Consider the following 21987-nt stretch of genomic DNA (forward strand, 5'->3'; position numbering starts at 1 on the left):
GTTGACAGCAGCATTCCCCTCCATCACATTAACACACACACACACCCCCACCTCCCGTATCTACACCCCATTCAGCCCTGGACGGGGTCATCTGACAGGTTCCAACCATCTTGATCAAAAATCCCACTCAAGTGAGCATTCCACCCTGGATGCATTGGTGACCATGTTATGCAGTTTTTAAACATTCAATTAATCATCCCTTGTCAAAAAGCATGATCACAGGCCTCTTTTAGAGCTCTCCACCTGAAACAATGTAGACTAACAGTGCAGGCCAGGGGACAAAGGCACTCTGACAGCCTTGTTATTTTTATGGTGAAAGACTGTTGTGCATGCGTGTTAGTGGGGGTTTTAGGGGGTGGGGAGAGAAAAAAAAGCCATTAAAGGCTGCTTTGGCGTGGATCGATTGCAGATGTAGTGATATGGTTGTCATAATGGTGTAAGAGGGGATGGGGGGGTTGTTTTGATGGGGTCTGTGTGTATAGGTTTTATGGGGGAGGAGGACAGGTTGTGTTAAAAGGGGGAGCAGGTTGAAATATGGTATTAACATTAGGGTTATTAGGTTGATTGAAATTACCTGATTCCCTTGCTGCAGCTGATGCCCAGGATTTGAGGGAAGTGTGTGTGGCTGTGTGTGTGTGTGTGTGCATTATATGTTTCTCCAACTACAAGTTGGGGCACTTGTGATCATGCTTGTATGTGTGTATATTTGCATGCATGACTATATGTGTGCGTGGGAGGTGCGAGGGCTTCCCATCTGTGTGGAATGAGGTGTTATATTCCCAGTGGGTTGCCACAAAGAGAGACGGAGAGAAAAGAGAGTGGGGATAGATTTAAAAAGATGGAACAGAAGAGGACGGGCACAACAAAACTTGTTTGAAGTTTATATTTTTAAAAATGTCTTCCCTGCACTGACAATGTGACTTTCTTTGCTCTTTTCTTTTCACAGAACGCTGAACAACAACAACATCAGCAGCATTCCCGTCTCCAGCTTCAACCACATGCCCAAACTACGAACCTTGTAAGTCAATGTTCTCTGCCTCTCTGGAGATATTCTTTAAACTATATACTATATTCCACATGCATGCAGGCACAGTAGAGAAAGTGCTGAAGTCCCATAAGATCTCAATGGGTGTAGATAAGTTCTGTCATTCCAGGCCCTATTGGGGGGCAGCCATAACCACAGAGCACTACAGAAGGGTCTGTAGCAATGCCAGGGGCCATTATCCCCTCCATCTAAAGCACACAGAACAACAACAACTGGCCCAGATAGACGCAAATAGCCCCAGAAGCCTCTTGTGTATTGTGCATTGTATGTGATTGCTAAATCTGAAATTATGTACAAATTAAAACAATTATGCCTGCTGAAACTCTCAGAGCCATGACTCCTTGTGGCCACACTTCTTGTGGTGGCTTTTTGGGTTTCCTCACTGGGTGAGGTTATATTATATAGCTTTTCTGTTTGTGTGTACACTACGTGTCTGCGCACATGGGTTTGCAAGTTAGCATACGTGCTCCGGAGGTCCACCGCACCACAGCGAGAGTTATTCTGGACAGGCACAGCATTCCAGGAATGCCGTGTTTGGAGTATTGGGTTTAGAAAAGTCCTTTTTAGTGTTCCTCCTTTTTAGAATGTGTCATTTACAATCATCCATGTAGCTTATCCTTTAGTGTGTTTTTCGCCACAGGGATTGGATGTGATGAGTTCTAGGAAAAAATAGACACTTTCAAAGCTATTTGTTTTTCTATTCTTCAGCTGGTGGAATTTTAGATAGCAAAGACGGCAGAGAAGATCTTTTAATGCATCCATGTTTAATTCTTTCTCTCTTTTAATAGCCGTCTCCACTCCAACAATCTGAACTGTGACTGTCATCTGGCCTGGTTGGCTCAGTGGCTCAGACAGAGGCCTACAATTGGCCTATTCACCCAGTGTACTTCCCCTGCTGAGCTCAGAGGACTCAATGTGGCAGAGATACAGAAACACGAATTCAGCTGCTCAGGTAAGACTTGTGGACTTCTAAACTTTAGAAGAGAGATACCACAAGAACATTGCATTTCATATTATATGTTTAACTAGTCATTTACATGTTCAGTGGATAGGGAAAGCTAGTTTTACAGCATCTCAAAAAGGGATGAAATGGCAATCTTTTTGTTGCACTTAGTTTGATCAAATCATTAATGCCAAAAACTCCTTGTCCTAGCTAGTCGATATTCTCCTCCCTGCACTCCTTTTTGCATCAGTGTAGTCACCTGGCAGTCACCTGACAGCTCCTCTGCCCCTGAGCAACCCCACAGCTCTCCTCTGGCCCTTTCATGTGTCTCCAGCTTTAAGGATCTGGCAGCGGTGCCAGGAAAATGCCATGACATATATATAAAACACACAGGTTGCCCCCACTGACAGTAGTACCCCTCTCCTCAGTCGTCATTATTCATGGCCTCTCACATCCTCGCACAAGGATTATTGTCGCTTTGAACTCGCTGTTTCTCTCTTGCTATGTGTGTGTGTGTGAGAGAGAGAGAGAGTGCATGTGGGTGTGGCATGGCATGTATTGGGGTTGTCATATCAGGACAATGGAAAACAGCATGAGAACCTCCACTCCCCACAAGGCCATCTCACTCTCAACACCAGCTGCAAGAGGTGTTTGTGTCTACGTTTGTGTGTGTGCGTGTGTGTGTGTGTGTCCCTCTGCATGGGTTGTGATTTTTACACAGCCATACGGCGTGACAGCACAGATCATTAACTATTCATCGCCCAGGGAAAGAGACTTAAAGCGTGGGAGTGTAACGATTCCAGTACGAAAGGGGAGCAGGGGGTGTCAGGGAAACTTTGGGGTCTGGTAGGATACAGATACAGAAAGTTGAGTTTTTGCATGACAGGGAGTTGCAGTTCATGTAGCATGCTGACATTAGCTTCTATCGTGTAATTTTAATGGCATGTAGTTTTTTATTTAAGAAAGATGTAGTAGATTGACGCTGATTCATTTTCTGTGAGTCTCACTAGTGAATGGTCATTCACACTTTTTGGGGAAGACAAGATGAAAACAAAATCTATTGCTATGTATTTCTGCTTCTCTGTACACAAATACACAGTCATGCATTCACGCAAACACATACTCCCAGTTTCTCCTTGAGTGGATGAGTGACCAGAAGTTGAACTCCCAGTGAAGGACTCATTAGGGATTGGTTCGCTGGCACACACATACACACACATTTTGTATTTTCGATGTTCAGCACTGTGTGTTTGTGCGTGTACTCAGTTTGTGCTGTGACCAGGCCAGGCCACCTGCGGGGGATTTGGGGCGGGGTGGCGCTGTGTTGGAAGAGAGGAAGAGGGAAAAGAGAGGCATGTTGTTGTTGTGAGAGGCAGGAGAAGGAAAATGGGGTACAGTGGGTTATTAGTTGTTGCAAAATATGATGAAATTCTGCAGTGCTCTCGGCATTATGACTCACTGACTATCACTCCCTGTATTTGGCTGGAAAGCGTCACGATATTGTAAATTTTTGTCAGTAATGAGCAGAGTAACACATTTACTGCTTCACTTGAGGAATAATATCACATTTTTCCAGGCAGTCGTTTGTCATCAATCTAAAAATCACATTAAAGTTGAACAATCCAAAACCCAAATCTAGGGCTCATTATTTTCTGTTTAAAAAAAAGCAATGCATTTTTACTTTGTAGCTATAGTTAATGATTAAAAAATCTGGGTTAAAATTGGATTTTAAAAATAACATTTGCAGAGCAAACATTTTTACTTTTATTTTTTAATTACTCACTCTGGTGCATGACCAGCGGTTCAGTTGTGTTTTCTTTCCATTTTTCTCTTCACTTTGTTTGACCAGAAGCAGTTTCTGAGCTATTCTCATCACAAAATGATCTTGTTTATTTTTAAAAAAGTGAACAGCAGAAAACACAAGTTTTAACTGCAAGAAGACTTAAAATCTGGGTGAAAATTTGTCTCTTAGCTCCTTTTGAGAAAATCAGTAAAACATGATGGGCCTTACCTAAATACCACTATCAACCCATTTTCATCCTAATTACTCATAATCCTCTGGCTCTAATTTAGATTAGAGTGACTTTACTTTGTCTGAATGGCCTCCACTGTGATTTTATTGAGCAAAACATTTACGTGTAAACCCTCTTTGCTCCCCTTGATCATTTACAGGAGAGGTTACTAAAAGTTAGAAGCTGCTTATGTCAATTTAGGGTTATATGACAGAAAATTAATGACTATTGTACTGAATTACTGCTCCCAAGGAATAATAAATGAAGCAAAAATATTATGTTTGAAATGAGCAATGAGTAATAAATTGCTTGAGGGGTGGAATAAAATACGACTCCTGTAGTGGGAAACAGGGAAGAAATGACTGTATAAAGAGGGGAAAAGGGGAGAGAACTGGTGAACCCAACTGTTTTGCTGAAAGGGAATTTGAGGAAAGAGACAAATGGGAAGAAGCCAGTGATAACATTTTGAAATGATGAGAGAAATGAGTGAGGTTAAATGTACAGACTTGCGAGCAAATGGACAGGAGGTAATGGGTTGCAGTGACAGTCACTGGCAGAGATAAACAAGTGGAGAGGCTGAAAATGAGGACACTAAGAGGAGTGAAAGAGAGCAGCAAGAGCAGCTGGAGGAGGGGAGAGTGATAGAAAGGTAAGAACAAATAAAACAAGGGAAATGGGACAGGAATAGAGTGGTAGGGACGGCAGATGGGAAAGAGATAATAGGGAAAACAGCACTTGGAAGAACAGGGGACGAGCATACATCAAACAGCTTCACCTCAAGTATACCTGTCAGAGAGCTGTCATTGTTAAGGCCGCTCCAGCTGTGCTCTGCACTCTCCCTGATCCCAGGCCTGTCAAATATGCCATGTTAGATCAGAAGGGATTTCTTTTCTGCCCTACACCTGATCCCAGATCTGTCAAAGCTCTGCCATCCCAGATCACAGGGCCTCAGATCACATAGGTTGAGTGACTGTGCGAGTATTGAGTCACGTTCTTGATGCTATTTGTTGTGTTTACCTGATTCCCAGATCTGTCAAAGCATCTCGGACCTTTAGGTAATTGATTATGATTGGCCCGATACATGAAGTCTGACCTTAAACATTGCTTATTGGCTAAATGGTCCAAGAGCTGGAGCAAGTCATTTCATGGTGAAGCATAATGTAGCAATCTTTCTTTCTGTTTTAGGGAGTGGAGTTTTGAGAACTACGCTTTCTCTGTCACTGACTTTCACCATCACTCACTCTGTCTTCCTCTCCCTGAATCTCTATCCCCCCTTCACTCTCTCTCACCAACATTTTCCACACAAGCCAAGCGATAGATAGGAAAGTAATCAAATATTCATGGTTTGAAACTCGGATTAGTAATGCTGTGTAAATGAGGCCATTTAAAAGTCTGTTTTATTCATTTTATCTGGGTTAGGCTTACATACACACATCTTGTACACACACACACACACCACACATACCAAACACACCGTACTGGCAGTGCAAGCGCCCGCTCTTCTCCATATCGTTGACAGTGCCGCAGCTATTTGAACAGATATCTAGAGACAGCATGATGGGTTGTGTGCTCTGTATGCAAATTGAAAAGTTGAAGTGTTTTATAACAAATGGAAGTTAAGAGGTGGGGAGTGTAGAGCTGAATGTGCAGAATGGCATCAATTCCACCCAGTGAACGCAGACTCAGGAGGAAAATTTGCGGGGAGATCAATGGATGTTATTGGGAGGCCTTCAATCGCCGCTCCAACTCTATTATTCATGTCTTTCTTCTCCTCTCAATATACTGTGGCACTCCTTTGATAGATAACCTAGTTTCTTGCCCATTGATTCTCAAGGATGTACGGCTTTACAATAAAGTCAAAAGTAGGATGTTTCATTTTTTTTCCTCAATGTCAAAACATCCCTGGGAACGTGTGTTCATTTGCAATTCAGTTTATAAAGCACAAAGGGTTGATGACACGAACAGCAGCGGATGAGTTTGAGCTCCACATGAGTGCAAGAGCTGCTCCATGTCACCGCACAAATCCTCCGGCAAACAATGTCACCCTGTAATCCCACTTAGAGTCGTGCTGCTCTCATTGAAACCAACCAAATCCACCTGTGCTCACACACCTGTAGGAGCTGTATATTCCTCTCTTCTCATCATAGCTTCTACTTTTCTCTTCAGGTCACCAGGAGTCTTCCAGCCTGCAGCCTTGCAGCATCGGTGGAGGCTCTTGCCCTGCCATGTGTACCTGCAGTAACAACATTGTGGACTGTAGAGGGAAAGGTCTCACCGCCATCCCAGCCAACCTGCCCGATAGCATGGCCGAGATGTAAGCACAATACCTGTTTTCTTTAGTAAACTGTGTCACCTTAAAATGTGTTTTCAAGGCCAGTTTAACCAAGTACATATGCACAGTCCTGTGTGTCACAATGATATATAGACTAAATTAATTCTCAGTTAATTTGAATGTGATTTTAGCTCTCTGTCTCTGTCTGGAGTCTTGTTTAATCAGTTTCCTGTATCTTTTCTTCTATGTACTATGATATTAGACTACTTGGCATGTTAGAGAACATAAGCAACTGAACCCTTAGCAAACATACTATATTAACATTTACCATTCAGATCATAGCTCTGATTACACTACATACACTTCTGTAATGTAGTTGTGAATACTGTAGATAATGCTATATATGTGCCTATGTTCATAATGCATGACATGGAGAAAATGTATGATCTGATACGTTGCTTAAATAATTTCCAATTTATTTAGTAATTGTAAAGTAAGCTATGGGCACATGATGGTCATGAACATGATGAAGTGTCAATGTAGCCACCAACTCCAAGTCAGTGTTTGGTCTTTACACATGTTTTTTTGTCAGTGGATCAGTCAGTAACTTTTCAAAGAGCACTTACAGCCCCAACAAAGCAAGGTGAAGGGGAAGCAGAAGCTACCGGCTTGTATTTATTATTTATTTAAATTCACATCATAATAACAATGAAAATACATACACTATATATTTGGTTCTACTGCAGTAACGAATCCCAACTATTAGTCAAACAACAAACTTTCTTTCATCATGTAATGCCATCCAAACATTTCTAATATCATTTCCCAAGAGTATAATGTGAGATTAAAATTGCAGATGAATTTAGATGCAAAAATAATACTTTTTTTCCCTAATCAACATTTACTTAATGCTATCAATCATACACAGCTCAGTGCAGATCTGATTTGTTACAGCAGATGACTCTCAGTCAGAACTCGATAACTGTTTGCATCCGTCATATTTAGGAAGTGTAGATTCTTCAGCACAGTGAAACTTGAGCAGCAGACCTACAGGAAAGACATGGATCTCAGAGAAATGCATGGACATCCACAGCTGCATTGTTCTTTGAAGAATGGCACTGCAGGGCATTTGTTTGAGTATGCGGATTAAAGATGCGTATGTGTTTGCATATGTATCTGTCTGTGTGTATGCTCATGCATGGGTTTAACAAGGCTGAGAGGATTTCAGCATGCATGTTTTATGTACATAGGCTGTTCTAGCTTGCTTTTCTCACCATGCATCACCTGGCAGGGAGATATCCATCCATTTGCTGTACACCGAGAGACACACATGCAGACTTAGAGCAGACTTTACACTGAGACTGCATGCTCTTATCGGCTCAGATGGCTGTGAACCGGATGCGGGCGCTTTACTAACATCTCTCCCCCAGTTTATCAGTCCTCCAACATCTGTCTGGGCATTAATTAACCGTTTACGTCCCACATGCTATCAGCCTACTGTAAATCCTGGGAATGCATGGCTAGACTTTTCAAGGTAGTGCTTTTACTCTCTTTATCAAGGGTTTAATGCCCATGGCAGAAATCTGCATGAAATGATACAGCAACACTGTGATTTATGCACGGTGAGAAAAAGGGAGGATGAAGGGAAAAAAAACAGCGGTCACATTGCATGTTCTTCCAAGGAGCATGTGTGTAGTTAGGAGGACACAGCAAGTTTCTAGGTCTCCTCCTCCCCATGGGGTCTGTTTATAAATACCCAGCTAGCATGGAAGTCACAGATCCCGTGTTCCCCAACAACCCTGACCCATTTCTAGTGCAGCGGTGTGCTCAATTTCCTAATTTGGACATGCAGTTCACACTTCTGTGTGTTCTTGTCTAACTGAATGACCACCCACGAATTATTGGGATATTTTAAATCATTTAAAAGTCTTCACACATCCTGCGTATCGACTTTCGAGATTTAAATAATTTAGGCTCACCCTTGCATCTCAGTTTTTGGTTTGTAGACCTCTTCAACATGCCCTCCAGTTGTGATGTTCCACAAGTGGAGTATCTCTCAGACACTGATGTGATCGTTGAGCCCAATAACCAGCGAACAGCAGTAATGGGAGAACAGGGAGACGGCTGAAAGATAGCTCTACCATGCACTGGTTTTATAGACAGTAGATTCTCTCTGCACAGAAGATGAGTAAAGACATTTTAAAAGTCTCCCTGCCCTTCACATCTAATTGGTGCTTAACGGTGTCCTGATAATAAACTCTGCTATGTTCTGATTCATCTTTTACAAGACCTGGGTGAAACACTGCCTTACATCATGCGCATTCCTCCTGTCCTGCCCATCAGAGCCTTACCTTACAGGTTATATTCCCACAACGTTATTTCCTTCATTCAGTCTCCTCCTCTCTTGATTTTTTTTCTCCCCCACATTTCTCTCTGTCTTCTCTCCCTCTTTCCCGGCTTGCCAAATCACCACAGGCAGGTTCGAGGAGGCAGATCAACGGTGAAGGAATAAAAAGGGAACGGGGGGGATTCTGCTCAGTAATTTGGTGTAGCAGGTTTGATCTGTGCTTGAAGTTCATTATAAAATCAGTTTCAATTACAGCAAGGCGGACTGCTGGGTATCAAGGCCAGCCTAATGCCTTGTTAATGAGGCACTCGGAAACTCACATATACACAAACACACACATGCTGCTCTCATTATGAACAAATCGGAGTCCTGCAACCTCCCTGCCCTGCTCTCTCCTAATGAATGCTAGTGTTGTGTTTATGGCTGCGGGATGTGAGCTGGTTTCTGTACTCCTCTCTTGTGAGACCAGGCCCAGTTAGCCTAAACACCACCACAACAGATTATTATGCACCATAGTCTCTGTCTGCAATGACTGAAGTCTGCCATAAAAATTCTCCCCCCGTCTTCATGCGCTGCTGTGGTCCTGCCATCCATTTCTGACTCACGCACGCACTGGGTGAATACCCAAAGGCATAATGTGTTTCCCCTTAATGAAAACCATGTTCAGACCCTAATGAAAAGGATGAAGACCATTGATTGGGCTGACACAAACACCAGCTCACAGACACACACAGACATATACACATACAAATGTTCAGTCTGAAATTGGAAGGGAACCATTGATTGTCCGTTCAAAGGCGACTCTGAGAGATTGTTTCTTTTTTCTGGACAGAGCGGCTCCTTTGTTGATTGGAGGGATTAAGTCGCTTGCACATATTGATCTGCAAGGAGCGGCGATGTGAAGGCTAAAAAGCTGTCAGACAGCATTGTGTGCCCTCGTCTGGCTCTGAGGGTTCTGTTATATGCTGACACACACCGGAGTGCCACAGCATGTAGCAGTGCTGCACATACACAACCGACACTAAAACACATGCAAACAGCATGTAGAGTGCCAGACTGGTTTGGACCAGTCAGACAGACTGGTTGATGAGAGAAGGCGCTAAAGCCACTTGGCCCACCACTCTGCCGCATGGTGAGGGTAGAGGAACCACAGCGCTGTCACTCTACTGTAAATCCACGGACACATTGGGACAGGCAGACAAAGAGAGACAGAGAGAGCATGTACACCACAGGAATCTGTGGTCTGGAATCACTGCTATCTTAAGAATGTCAATTGCGCTCTTATATCGCTCCATAAATGTAGGCCACTCCTTTGAAGGGGAAAGCTTCTTGATTGACAAATTTGGGAAACTCAAAACTGTTAATTGGCTGTGGCTAATGTCGAACAAAACATTCACCCCCCATGAATAGACATAAGCATAGCAATGCAGGAGGCCTGAGAGGCATGCAGTAAATCTGAAATGGTCTTTAATAGAATAATTAAATCATGTGGAAATGGTCCCATGCCAAGAAATCACATACTTAAGAGGGTGATGGTTAAATCTATCAACAAGGTTCTGTTTGCCAAGGCGTTTTGCAGATTTTTAAATATTTCTCATTTTCCTGTGGTGACAAATAGCATTTTAATGATCTTTAGATTCCGTTGTATCCACTGGACTACCACACCTCACAGAGGCCCATGCCTCCTGTTCTGCAGCCAGTTCCTCTGCTGGAAGGCAGCATGGTAGGACACACCAGACAGGCCCACAGCTGGCTCCCTCTGGGCCCTGCTAAGCCTTGTTAAGGACAGTTTTAAAAGCTGTGAACTGACCTGCAGATAAACAGCCCTCTGCCAGCTACACCAGGGAATTGTGTTGGGACCGACCTGGGTCCTAAGTAGCAGCCGGCCTGAAACACACAGACATGCATCCCCATTCTAATGGGGTTTAGTGATGTCTGTTTCCCCGGGACCATCTGAGACTGATTAGAGGTTGTGACTGTTCTGTACTAAATGACCAAGTGCATATTTGTCTGTATATTCATTTCATTCTTTGACAGTTTTTTATGGTGAGATTTTGTCAGACATTTTCCATGTCAGCTCCACTTCAGGGGCTCTTAGGCTCAGAGGGAAAAGTAAACTAAAAGAAGCAATATTTCACCACACTGCAAAGGTTTCAGTGGACACTTTGCAGACACCAAGAGGATAAAGACAAATTTCACAAGAACAAATGAGCTCATTATTGATTTCAGGATCTCATATGAGAACATAAGTGCTGGACACTGTAAATGTCATACCAAGAAGAAATATTACTTTTAGTCGAAGGTCTTAACACCCTCCCACAAACTAAGACAGAGCCTTTCCCCCTCCAGTCCTTTTCCACAGCACTTTAGTATTCAGGCTGTTTATTGGTTCTGAGGATGTTATGACTCCAACATGCATGGACCTATTGCAGCTGGGGAATAGATCTCCGCTAATATAATCAGGCCAATCACCAAAGGTCAGAGGTAATGGGAGGATTACTCAGCTATGTTGCCATGGAGAAGTATATTGTTTGGTTAACTGATGGTATCTCCTCTCCTCTCTTCTTCTCTTCTCTCCTCTCCTCGCCTCACCTCTCCTCTCCAGACGTCTGGAGCAGAATGGGATTAAGTCTGTTCCTCCCGGAGCCTTCTCTCCCTACAAGAAACTGCGTAGGATGTAAGTACAGCAGTACACTCACCTCAGGACTAAATAATACAGATGAGAACGAGAAGTTGAGGGCTGGAAAAAGAAGCGGCAATTGGCAGTCTTCTTATTCCACTCCTAAGGAGCATGAAGTATTTATTTTGTCTGAGCCTAAAGAACATATTCTTCTTCTCAGACTTGGGGTGGCATGGAAAGCAAGCACTCAGATGCTACATGAGCATAATAACAGCTCTCATCTTTCATTGCTGCACACTGGTATTCCCCTGGCTACTGTTGTGTCCAGTCTGTGTGTCTGTTGTGCCTGCGTCGGCAAACTGTAAACTGCGGCTGGGACGATGATGAGGGGACGGAGAGTGTGCTGGAATGAGGGCTGAGGCTTTGCTCTCTCTGGGAGTGAATAGTGACAGGCTGGTAGTTGAGAGTGAGTGGTTTTTCACCCATTGAACCAGCTGTCCGGTCACCCAGCCAGAGCACACCAGTCGGCCAAACCCATAACTCCAACACCACCAGGCCTGACCGACATAGCAGCAGGGAGACAGAGGAAACGGAAGGTCAGGGAGTTTCTCTCTCCTTCTTAAAGGATTCCTCGCTGTTTTATTATCCAGCTCCAGGGACAGTTTGAAGTTCAGATGAGGTGAACACAGAGCAGTCGGCAGACTGAAGCAGCTGCTATTTCATTGTAACTCCAGGGAAATTAATATTTATTCGTACAAAAATAAATGCAAACATGTTTTGGTTGACTATAAGTTGAAAAAAAGTGTGAACCATGTGGCGTCAACCAGCTCAGGTTTCTATGTTAAAGGAAACCCTTCAACTAAATAAGTGTTACAGTAAGTTTGAAATATTGTTATGAAAAAGTGTCATTACTTTTTATTGAATATTTGATACAAACCTTTCTAGTTGTCATAGAAACCAGATTCAGCAGCAGTTTTCAGATTCAGCAAATCCAAATATTATCAAACTGTGAACAGAAATGGAGCAAATTGAGCTAAATGGAGCAACTGCTATCTTATAATAGCTTCCCTGACCCTGGATTTAAAGGAAATTAAGATTTATTTGTACTTTGTAAATATAAATGCAAAATGTTTTTATTTTGTTACTGTATTTGCAAAATGTGCATCGTGTAGGCTCAACCAGGTTAGGGTTTCACATCAAAGTAAATAAAACTCTCAAAATGTTAACCCAATCTTAAGCACACAAAAACTGAGCTAAAATTTAACTGAATAGGTGTTATGGCAATTTTGTTGTTCTTCAATAACTGTTATTGTCATAGGATCATCACTTATTATTGAATATGATTCAAAAAGATATGGTTTTCATACATAGTATTTACCATCCAGATTTAATAGCAGTTTCACACATTTAATGAATAATAACCTTAACAAACTGCACTGGTTAACAGAAATCGCATTGAGCAGCTGCTATCTTACTGTAGCACCCCTGACCCTAATCTCACGGGATTTGTTCGAAATATTCATAAATTAATTGTGAACCTTGTGGAGTCAACCAAGCATGTCAGGTTTTCACATTTAGTTAAGTGAAACTCTAATAAAGATGTCTAAGCTTAACCCCATGTTTTTTTAAAGAAAAAAATGCAGTTTGCAATATTATAATGAAAAAAAGGTTATCCCTTTTTATATAATACAAATATAATAGACAATGTTGTTGTTTTTATAAACATATACAAACCAGATTTGATGGCAGTGAGAATGTGTTGTTCTCTCCATCTGCTCTTCCGAACAGACACAACCTGCTACCGTTGCTGCTGCTGATTCTGCATTTAGCAACAACAATACATAGCTGCATGTCTGTGTTGACCCTCAGTGCCTCTGTTGATTCAGCTGGCTATGTGCCCTCACTGGCCCAGCCTGTCCTGTTTCCAACACCCTCAATACACATTGTGTGTAGACCGCATCAATCCATCATGATGAATATGGTCACTCTCCTGGGTCAGGCTCTCCAGATGTTCATATGTTTTATATTTTGTGTTTTTTTTCTGGCATATTATGTATGGAAAATGTTGTAAAATATTTGATTATAGGGCAATGTTAAAGTTTTCTATAGGCTTTTGTGTGTTTATTTGTGTATTTGTTTGTTTATTCGTGGTGTGCGCAGGTATGTGTGAAAATGCCTCTCCTGACCTCACGTGTCCGCTTCTCCCAGTAAATGCCAACCACACACATTCTCTTTCACCTTGTCCCGGTTTGGATGACCTACACATGAACCATCCCTTAAGACACAGATGCAGTAACAGCCCTCACACACCGACACATACACAAACACTCCAGCGTCTGAATTTACAGACACACGCCAGTGCAGATGTTGGCTCCTTCGCCACGTTTTCATTTCCAGGAAACCTCAGTCCTTTGCAAGAAGACAAATGGGTACTTATTTAACTGTTACCCCCAAATGAGAAAATATCCCTCTTCTTCACCACATGATGATTTTCCTTCAAAGGTATCCAGTCGACTGGAGTTCAGTGCACATACTCCATTAACTCTCTCTCTCCATCTGTCTTTCTCTCTTTCTGTCCCACTGTTCCTCATTTACTGTTGCATTTACTCACACAGACACACAGACACATAAACACATAGACACACAGGCTTAGTGGTTATCCTGTGGGGAGAGGCCTGTGGATCCTATTAACAGCGGCTATGTTCAGAAACAGCCTACTGTATTTTGCTTTGGATTTCATCCCTGCACCCTATTTTTACTCACACACACTCACCATGATACAACACAGCCTGATAGGCCACAAATAATATGAGTAAATGTTTTGATTGGCTACGAGACTCTAGCCCGCTCCATTTCATCAAATCCCTTGAAGGGACGCACCATCAAATATGGGAGAGAGCTGGATCTTCACCCAGCTCACACTACATTTGCTTCCCACTCGCTTGCCAGCGTCAAGCAGGGGCGTTACATCCACCCCACCTTCCAATGAGGGTGACAGCCAGGTGAAAGTGGGGTCAAACCTCCCACTTTTTCCCCAAATCTCAATTTCCTTGACTTTTAATTCTCTGGCTTTCTTCTTCAATGCAGAGACCTGAGCAACAACCAGATCTCAGAGATAGCTCCTGATGCCTTCCAGGGCCTACGCTCCCTCAACTCCCTGTAAGTGGCCCCAAACCGAGTTTGTGCATGTGTGTGCACATAAATATCCATTCAGTTGTCATTTCGTCTGTCTAACGCAAGCCTGTGTTGTGATTTCCCAGCGTGCTGTATGGAAATAAGATCACCGACCTGCCCAAGGGGGTGTTTGACGGCCTCTATGCCCTGCAACTGCTGTAAGCAGAAAACACACTCTGCTGATACACTGACTGCAGACATATTGAATACCAGGCATCCTTTACTCCCACTCAGTGAAGGAGTCATAACCTTCACATAAACTTTGTACCTGTGCATAGTTTTCTAGATGGAATGCATAATAAATGAATGTATAAAGAAACTCTGACAAGCTGCTTCCCTCCTTCTTTTCCTTCCTCCCAACCTCTTTTTTCCTCTTCCTCCCCCTTCTCTCAGGTTGCTGAATGCCAATAAGATTCACTGCGTTCGTGCCAACGCCTTCCAGGACCTGCAGAATCTCTCGCTGCTATCGCTCTATGACAACAAGATCCAAACCCTCGCCAAGGGCACCTTCACTTCACTACGAGCTATACAGACCCTGTGAGTCAAACACGCACACACACACACACACACACACATAAACATGCCGCTGTACACGCTCTGACACATACTGAGCCATCACCATAAAATATGAGCCAACACAAGAGTTGTTTACTCGCAGGTCTGTGTAATAACACGGGAATGGAATCATGAGGTAGAGAGGAGAGTAAATCTATCATCTTCACACATACGGACACACACACAGCTACTGCGGCCAGATCGAGATCAAAAACAACACACACCACACCCACTCTTTCCCCAGACAGCACCAATTCTTTTGAAATGAATGTCTCCTTTTTTTCCTTTGCCAATAAACAAGGCAAACCACAGATCAATACAGACCCCACACCATGGCATCTACCATGTCTGAAACACACTGCATGACATTGTCATCCATATGCAAATACAAGACATACAAGACACCTGTTGAAGATGATGGATAGTGCTGCCCCTTAGCTCACCACACACACACACACATAGAGGGCACTGGGTTTAAGGGTCTAAAACAAGCTTCTTGTTTTGCCTGCAGTCTGTAAAAGGGGTAAAGTACACGTAGAGCCTTCCCCCAGTCTCTAGTCATCAAAATTGACTTCATAATTTGGATGGCAGCACACACTCTTTAAACTGAAGTAGAGCTGGGTGATATGGTTAAATTCAATAGGTCAATATCAACAAGCATGTTTTGCAATATCTATATACACTCAGTTGCCAGTTTATTTAGTACACCTAGCTAAAACTTAAGCAGTCTAAGTCAACAGCCTTACAATAAATTCTACCTTCACAAAGTTATAATGTTTAAGAGATGTTAATTCCATTTTATGGTCATTTTGGATGCTGTGCTTTGTATTGAATTGTATTGCATTATACTTAGAGGTGTTTCTAATCTTTTGTCAACTCCATTTATAGACCAAATATTAGAAATATTTCTAATATAATTCACCAGTATCACAAACTACAACCTCCAAAATAACCATAGTTAGACTGAGTTGACTGAGTGGATCACAGTATATCAAATGCATGCAAAATCACATATCAAATAATCAAACTGATGTTCAGAGCAATTTACTGTGTTCCACTGTTCTGCACTTAACTCTTAATATGTGTACAACAAGAACTTCAGTAGCTAATTTTGTTAGGTAGTTTTGAGTAGTTTTCCCAGAATCATTAATTTAGATAACACAAATGTTTACAACATTAATGAAATAGTTTGACATTTTGTGAAATACTGTACGCTTATTTATTTTCTTGTCGCAAGTTAGATGAGTACATCCATATCACGGTCATGTCTGTACAGTAAATATGAAGCTACAGCCAGCAGCCAGTAAGCAATTATTCATTCTTGGCCTTTATCCCATCAGTTTTCATGTGTGTTCCTTTTTTCCCCTCTCACTCTTTCTTCCCTTTCTTCTTCTATCTATCTCTCTTACCTTTACCCCTTCTTTACAATCCACCTCTCCCCTCCCTCTCCTCCAGTCACCTGGCCCAGAACCCATTTATTTGTGACTGTAATCTGAAGTGGCTGGCGGACTACCTGCGCTCCAACCCCATCGAGACCAGCGGCGCTCGCTGTGCCAGCCCTCGCCGACTTGCAAACAAACGTATCGGACAGATCAAGAGCAAGAAATTCCGCTGCTCCGGTAGGCCGGTGGCTCAGTGTCACTGTCACTGTCTCCAAATGTCTCCTTGTTATTTCTCTCTCGGGCTCTCTGTCTCTCAGACAGGCTTTGTTGTTTTTATTCCACTTGTCTCTCGCTGTTCTACTCTTCTCTCTTTCTCTCCCCTGGGAGTGGCTATTATCTCTGCATTGTTCCCTCTACCTCATACCACATTTAACGAGTGATCATTCCTGGCAAAAGGTTTTATTCAGCCTATCATTTGCTGTGCCGGTGCTCCTCGATCAATATCTCCCCAGATGAACTTGGGGCCAAGGAGAGAGGGATCGTTCGCTGTTTCTCCATTTCCCCTCCATATTACCACATTGTGAGTCTGGTTTCACATTCAAACCGCAGTGAGCTGAGATCACCAGTCGAGGCTGGTATAAGGGCTAGAGTTTCTGTACGTGCCCACCATTCCTCTGCCCTCTGCCAATCTCAGGCTCCCCTTCATCTCCACTTGCCCGCTCATCGCTCTCTGCCTGCCAGGCTCAGGTTTCCTTCACACCCTCCCACTCCTCTGCAATTCTCTATTCAGGCCTCACCATCCCTACTCCCTCCACCTTGTGCCCACAATTGTGTTTATGCAGTATGCTACGCTGTCTGGCACTCTGCACTGCTGAGGTTTCACACTTCTTTATAGCCTCATTTGTTTGGCTGGACCTAGTAAAGAAGGGAGTCCATGTGTTTTTCTCTCTCTTTTCCCTTTCTTTTTTGCTCCCCTTTTTAGTCTTTTTCCTTTTTTCTGTCTTTCTCACTGTCTCCCTCTTTCCCTCATGTCACTCTTCCTTAGCAACAGCCAAATATTTACCACCTTTTAACATTGTTACAATTTTCTCCACATTGCCATACACAGAGATAGTCCTAGGCTTCTCTGTTTAACTGTCATATACCTTGAGTCATGTGTCGTCATATATAAGCTCTATATATGACTGTTCTGAGATATAGCATCACCACAGCTATGCAGACCAGACTGGTCTCACTGACATCCGTCCCTCTTTCTTTTCTCCATCACAGCCAAAGAGCAGTACTTCATCCCAGGTGAGTGGCTTGTAAATGTTCACACCTATCATTGTCTTTCTCTTTTCTTTAATTATCCACCCACAGCCATGTAGTGGCATAATTTTTTCCATTACTTACTGTTCATTCAAATAAAAATCTCCCACAGGTTAAACGATAATTTCAGTTTATTACAACTTGGCTCTTATTTTTGTAGTTTGCCATCATTCCTTTCGGTAATAATAACATTTTATTTACCAAGTTAATTGCTGAGAGCTGAGAGCTGGAAACATGGCAACGATGCTAAAAATTCAGACGGGGCAAGAAACACAAAGCATTCAGATGATCATAGAGGTTTTAAAGAAACCCACAGTTTAGGCAAAGTGCTGTGGAAGAGAAAACACAAGAGAAACTGCCCAGTTGTTTGCATCTACCACAGTTTACAAACTAACTTCCTAGTTCAACTTTAACCTACCATACTTGCCATAGTTATGTGCAAACAGTTTTCCTGTACAATGAGGGATTATTACAAACATTTCTGGTGCACTCACTTTTGGTTTTACCTCCATAATTTCTTGAAATAATGGCCAAAACTATGAAAGACCTAAGTTATAATAAACCGGAATCATCCTTTAATGTGGATGATGGAAGGATGAACTTCAGAGGAAATGATCTGCACAGAAAAAACTCTGGGCATTATAGGGCATTTTAATGTGATATACGCGTGAGAGCGTCTGTTTCTCCTCAGGTCTGTTTTCCTAACAGTCTCAGCAGATAGAGTCAAAAGGAAGTGGCTCTTTGCTTTGGCATGAGCACAGACAGTCACTCACCAAGAGGGGCAGAAAAGGAGGGAGGGAGAGAAGGACAGAGGGGAAGGAAAGTGTGTCCTTTCTATCAGTAAATGCTAAAGAAAATAAAGCCCACCAGAGGACCCAGATTCCTATCAGCGGATGTTTCCGGACCTCTTAACAAGAGCACTTCCAAGAAAATAACTAGGAGGAGCAGTGATGTGTGTCGAACTGTGTGTGTGTGTGTGTGTGTGTGTGTGTGTGTGTGTGTGTGTGTGTGTGTGTGTGTGTGTGTGTGTGTGTGTGTGTGTGTGTGTGTGTGGTACAGATGCTTGAGTGATTCAGTGTCTATGCCTGTGTGTCTGTGCGTGTGTGTGTGTAAATTAATGTGTCTTTGTGTGCTAAGCTGAGATAAAGCTCCACATTGGCATAGAGAACAAATGGGAGTACTATGTAAGCAGAAGGAAGATCAAAGCCAAATGTGATTAATGAGAATTTCACCCTCCCTGAATGATAACAATAAAAGCCTCCACAATACGCACACACATGCACTCAACACACACAATCGCTGACAGCACAGGAATTCCATAAAACATCGATAATGAGGAACCAAACTGCAGGGAATTATGAGAACTTCTACAACTCCAGCGATGAGTCATTTTGCACCTCAGAGAGGGAAAAACCTCATCCCTCTCCTCTGTGTTTTCTTCAGTTTCGTTTAAATCTGCTGACAGTAAAAGTGTCGCCACCATGCACTTGTGACGATGACGATGACTCAGGCTCACGAATGTCCCCTGGCTCCTCTACATCCTCAAGATCAAAGCGCTGTGCTGTACTTTCATTGCTTCCTCTGTAGCAGGAAATGCCTTTTCCTGTTGTCTGGCCTAGCGAGGGAAAGTTCCTTTATGACCTGCATTACTGTGTCTATCTGCACCCTCCACTGAGCCACTCTGAGAAGTGACACAGCTTCAGGAAAAGTTTGCACAGACAGCCAGAGGAAGTCATTTCTGTGAATGTAATTCACTCTCTCACTGTCCAACTGTATTCTAATAATGTCAGCGATGAGGGTTTGGGGTTAGGTTATGGTTTCAGATGCCGCTCCATTTATTTAGACAAATTTTTGATATTCAACTGTTGGATTTAGTCCTGGTTGTTTGAGGTTTTACTGCTCATGATTGTTGTCTGAGTGCCCCACGGCATCCCACTGACGTAATCTCCAAACCTCAGGCAGAGAGGTGCACCAATGTTAGCATGCAAGAGGGAGCGGGACACAAAACGATATCCTAACAGCAAACGCTGAGCTGTGCCCTCTAAATGAAACATATGCACACACATAAGCTCTACACGCACATATACACACATATATACGCAGACACTGAGACACAATACACACACTTACACACACACTGTTCTAAGTGGCTCCCTGTGCTGTTCCATTATTGAGCAGCCATGATGTAACTGGCAGCACGCTTTTTGGCACGTTACATCTATTCATAGATGGAAGAGGTGCAGGAAAATGTCCCACATTCCCCTTGCTCCCTCATTCTTGCTCTTCCTCTATCAGGACAGCCGTCTCTCTGCACCTCCGCCACTCACCTTTCATTTCTCTCTCATCTGTCTTCTTTCACTTCTTTCCTTCTTTTCTTTCCTGCATGCATTTATGTCCCTCATGCCCTCCTTTTCCTGTTTCCTCCCTCTTCTCCCCTGTCTGACTCCACCTGTCTACGCATGCTTCCTGCTTCCACCTCTCTTCCACCATCCTCTCTCTCTAGGGTGCTCTGCTTCACTGAAGCTGGCAGTCCAAATCCTCTTTGGCATCCCTATCTCAATCTCCCCTGCTACTGTTCTTTCACCCCACTGCTCCCACTCTATCACCTCTCTAAAATAACTCACCCTCGCCCCCACCCATTCATCTCTCTCCTGTGAATGGTAGGAGAGCTGCAGGACGTTCTTAAGGGCACCTAAGGTTAGGTAGGGAAGCCTCTTTTTAGATCACAACAGGACAAACTACTGATATGCAGCTGTGGAGGGAGCAGATGTGTGACTAAGAGCATCATGGTAAAGTGAGGCTGATGTCATTTTGTGTTGTAAGAGTATATATGTTTGCCTTTTCTCCCATTCAGGTACAGAGGACACCCGTCTGAATAATGCCTGTAACAGTGATCCAGTGTGTCCTCCCAAGTGCCGCTGTGAGTCGAACGTAGTGGACTGCTCCAACCTGAAGCTCACCAAGATCCCCGAACACATCCCTGCATCCACCACTGAACTGTAAGGAATCAGGAAGAAAAACTATTGCTAGCAGGAAGAGATAAAGGAAGAGACGAAGTGAGCCGAGATAGCATGAAAAGAACTGTGAAAGAGTAGATGAACCCTTGAATTTGATTTGAAGGAAATACAAAGTTGAATATTTAAAGAGAACTATAAATTTGAATAGATTTGTCTGTTTGTATGGTTAAACCTTTTCAACTTTTTCTCTCTAGCCGCCTTAACAACAATGAACTCACCACTCTGGAGGCAACTGGAGTTTTTAAGAACCTTTCCCAGCTAAAGAAAATGTAAGTGAAACTTTCATTTTACTTTTCTCTAAACATTATTACATCTACTTTTCTGACATGTTTTTTTTTCTTCCCCACAGTAACCTCAGCAACAACAAGATCACAGAGATTGAAGATGGGACATTTGAAGGTGCATCGTCTGTCAATGAGCTTCACCTCACAGCCAATCAGATCGACTCGGTCCGAAGCGGGATGTTCCGTGGCCTTGAGGGACTGCGTATGCTGTGAGTGATGCACAATCGCACACAATCACACACTCAGGCCTGTTGATATTTCTAAAAATGCAAGATAACATTTCAGATCTTTAGGCTGAACTGTTTAATTTCTTTCCTCTTTAGGATGCTAAGGAACAACAAGATCAGTTGTGTCCACAACGACAGTTTCACAGGGCTGCACAACGTCCGCCTGCTGTCTCTGTATGACAACCAGCTGACCACGATCACTCCTGGAGCCTTCGACACTCTGCAGACTCTCTCCACCCTGTGAGGCCCTGGCACACACACACACACACCTACCTTCAATCATGCATTTCAAGTTTTAAAGCTCTTACAACCTCTCTTATGCTCACTCTCTCTCAGTAACCTCTTGGCCAACTCCTTCAACTGTGACTGCCGGCTGGCCTGGCTCGGTGATTGGCTGAGGAGTAGGAAGATTGTGACAGGTAACCCTCGGTGCCAGCGTCCTGGCTTCCTGAAGGAGATCCCTCTGCAGGATGTGGCTCTGCCTGACTTCCGCTGTGAGGAGGGTAGGTGGTGCCAAGACACTCAACTGCCTATCGTGATCTGAGTCATCTTCTCTTTCTGTATCTGTATCTGAACTTTTGTTGCAGCTTCTCCAGTTTAAATTAAGTAATCTGTCTCTTTGAAAGGAGATAAACATCTTCAATATAGTAGATGACCTCCAGAATGTGTGAAACTAACCCGTCTGACTGATGAAGATTTTAACTGCACTCTACTCTGCAATACGTTATGAGCAAGACCTGCTTAAAGTGTCTGAGATCATCTTAAATAATGACAGCTATTGTGCGATTCTTTTGTTTACTG

At 43.1% G+C, this 21987-nt stretch overlaps 1 protein-coding gene across 5 annotated transcripts in view; it reads left to right on the forward strand.

Annotated features, from left to right (window-relative positions):
* slit1a (slit homolog 1a (Drosophila)) overlaps positions 1–21987 on the forward strand; it is an 88728-nt gene that overhangs the window by 50353 nt on the left and 16388 nt on the right. For 3 of the 5 annotated variants that reach the window (XM_044213183.1, XM_044213186.1, XM_044213184.1), the window contains exons 7-20: positions 947–1018; positions 1834–1997; positions 6167–6314; positions 11225–11296; positions 14327–14398; positions 14500–14571; positions 14807–14950; positions 16424–16587; positions 17620–17643; positions 20513–20657; positions 20870–20944; positions 21025–21168; positions 21283–21426; positions 21523–21689. In XM_044213183.1, the coding sequence (XP_044069118.1) occupies positions 947–1018; positions 1834–1997; positions 6167–6314; positions 11225–11296; positions 14327–14398; positions 14500–14571; positions 14807–14950; positions 16424–16587; positions 17620–17643; positions 20513–20657; positions 20870–20944; positions 21025–21168; positions 21283–21426; positions 21523–21689 (1607 nt within the window). The remainder of the gene's footprint in view (positions 1–946; positions 1019–1833; positions 1998–6166; positions 6315–11224; positions 11297–14326; positions 14399–14499; positions 14572–14806; positions 14951–16423; positions 16588–17619; positions 17644–20512; positions 20658–20869; positions 20945–21024; positions 21169–21282; positions 21427–21522; positions 21690–21987) is intronic. The other 2 variants (XM_044213185.1, XM_044213187.1) reach the window with 1 other exon arrangement.

This window comes from Siniperca chuatsi, linkage group LG11, assembly GCF_020085105.1.
Source record: "Siniperca chuatsi isolate FFG_IHB_CAS linkage group LG11, ASM2008510v1, whole genome shotgun sequence".
NCBI lineage: Eukaryota > Metazoa > Chordata > Actinopteri > Centrarchiformes > Sinipercidae > Siniperca > Siniperca chuatsi.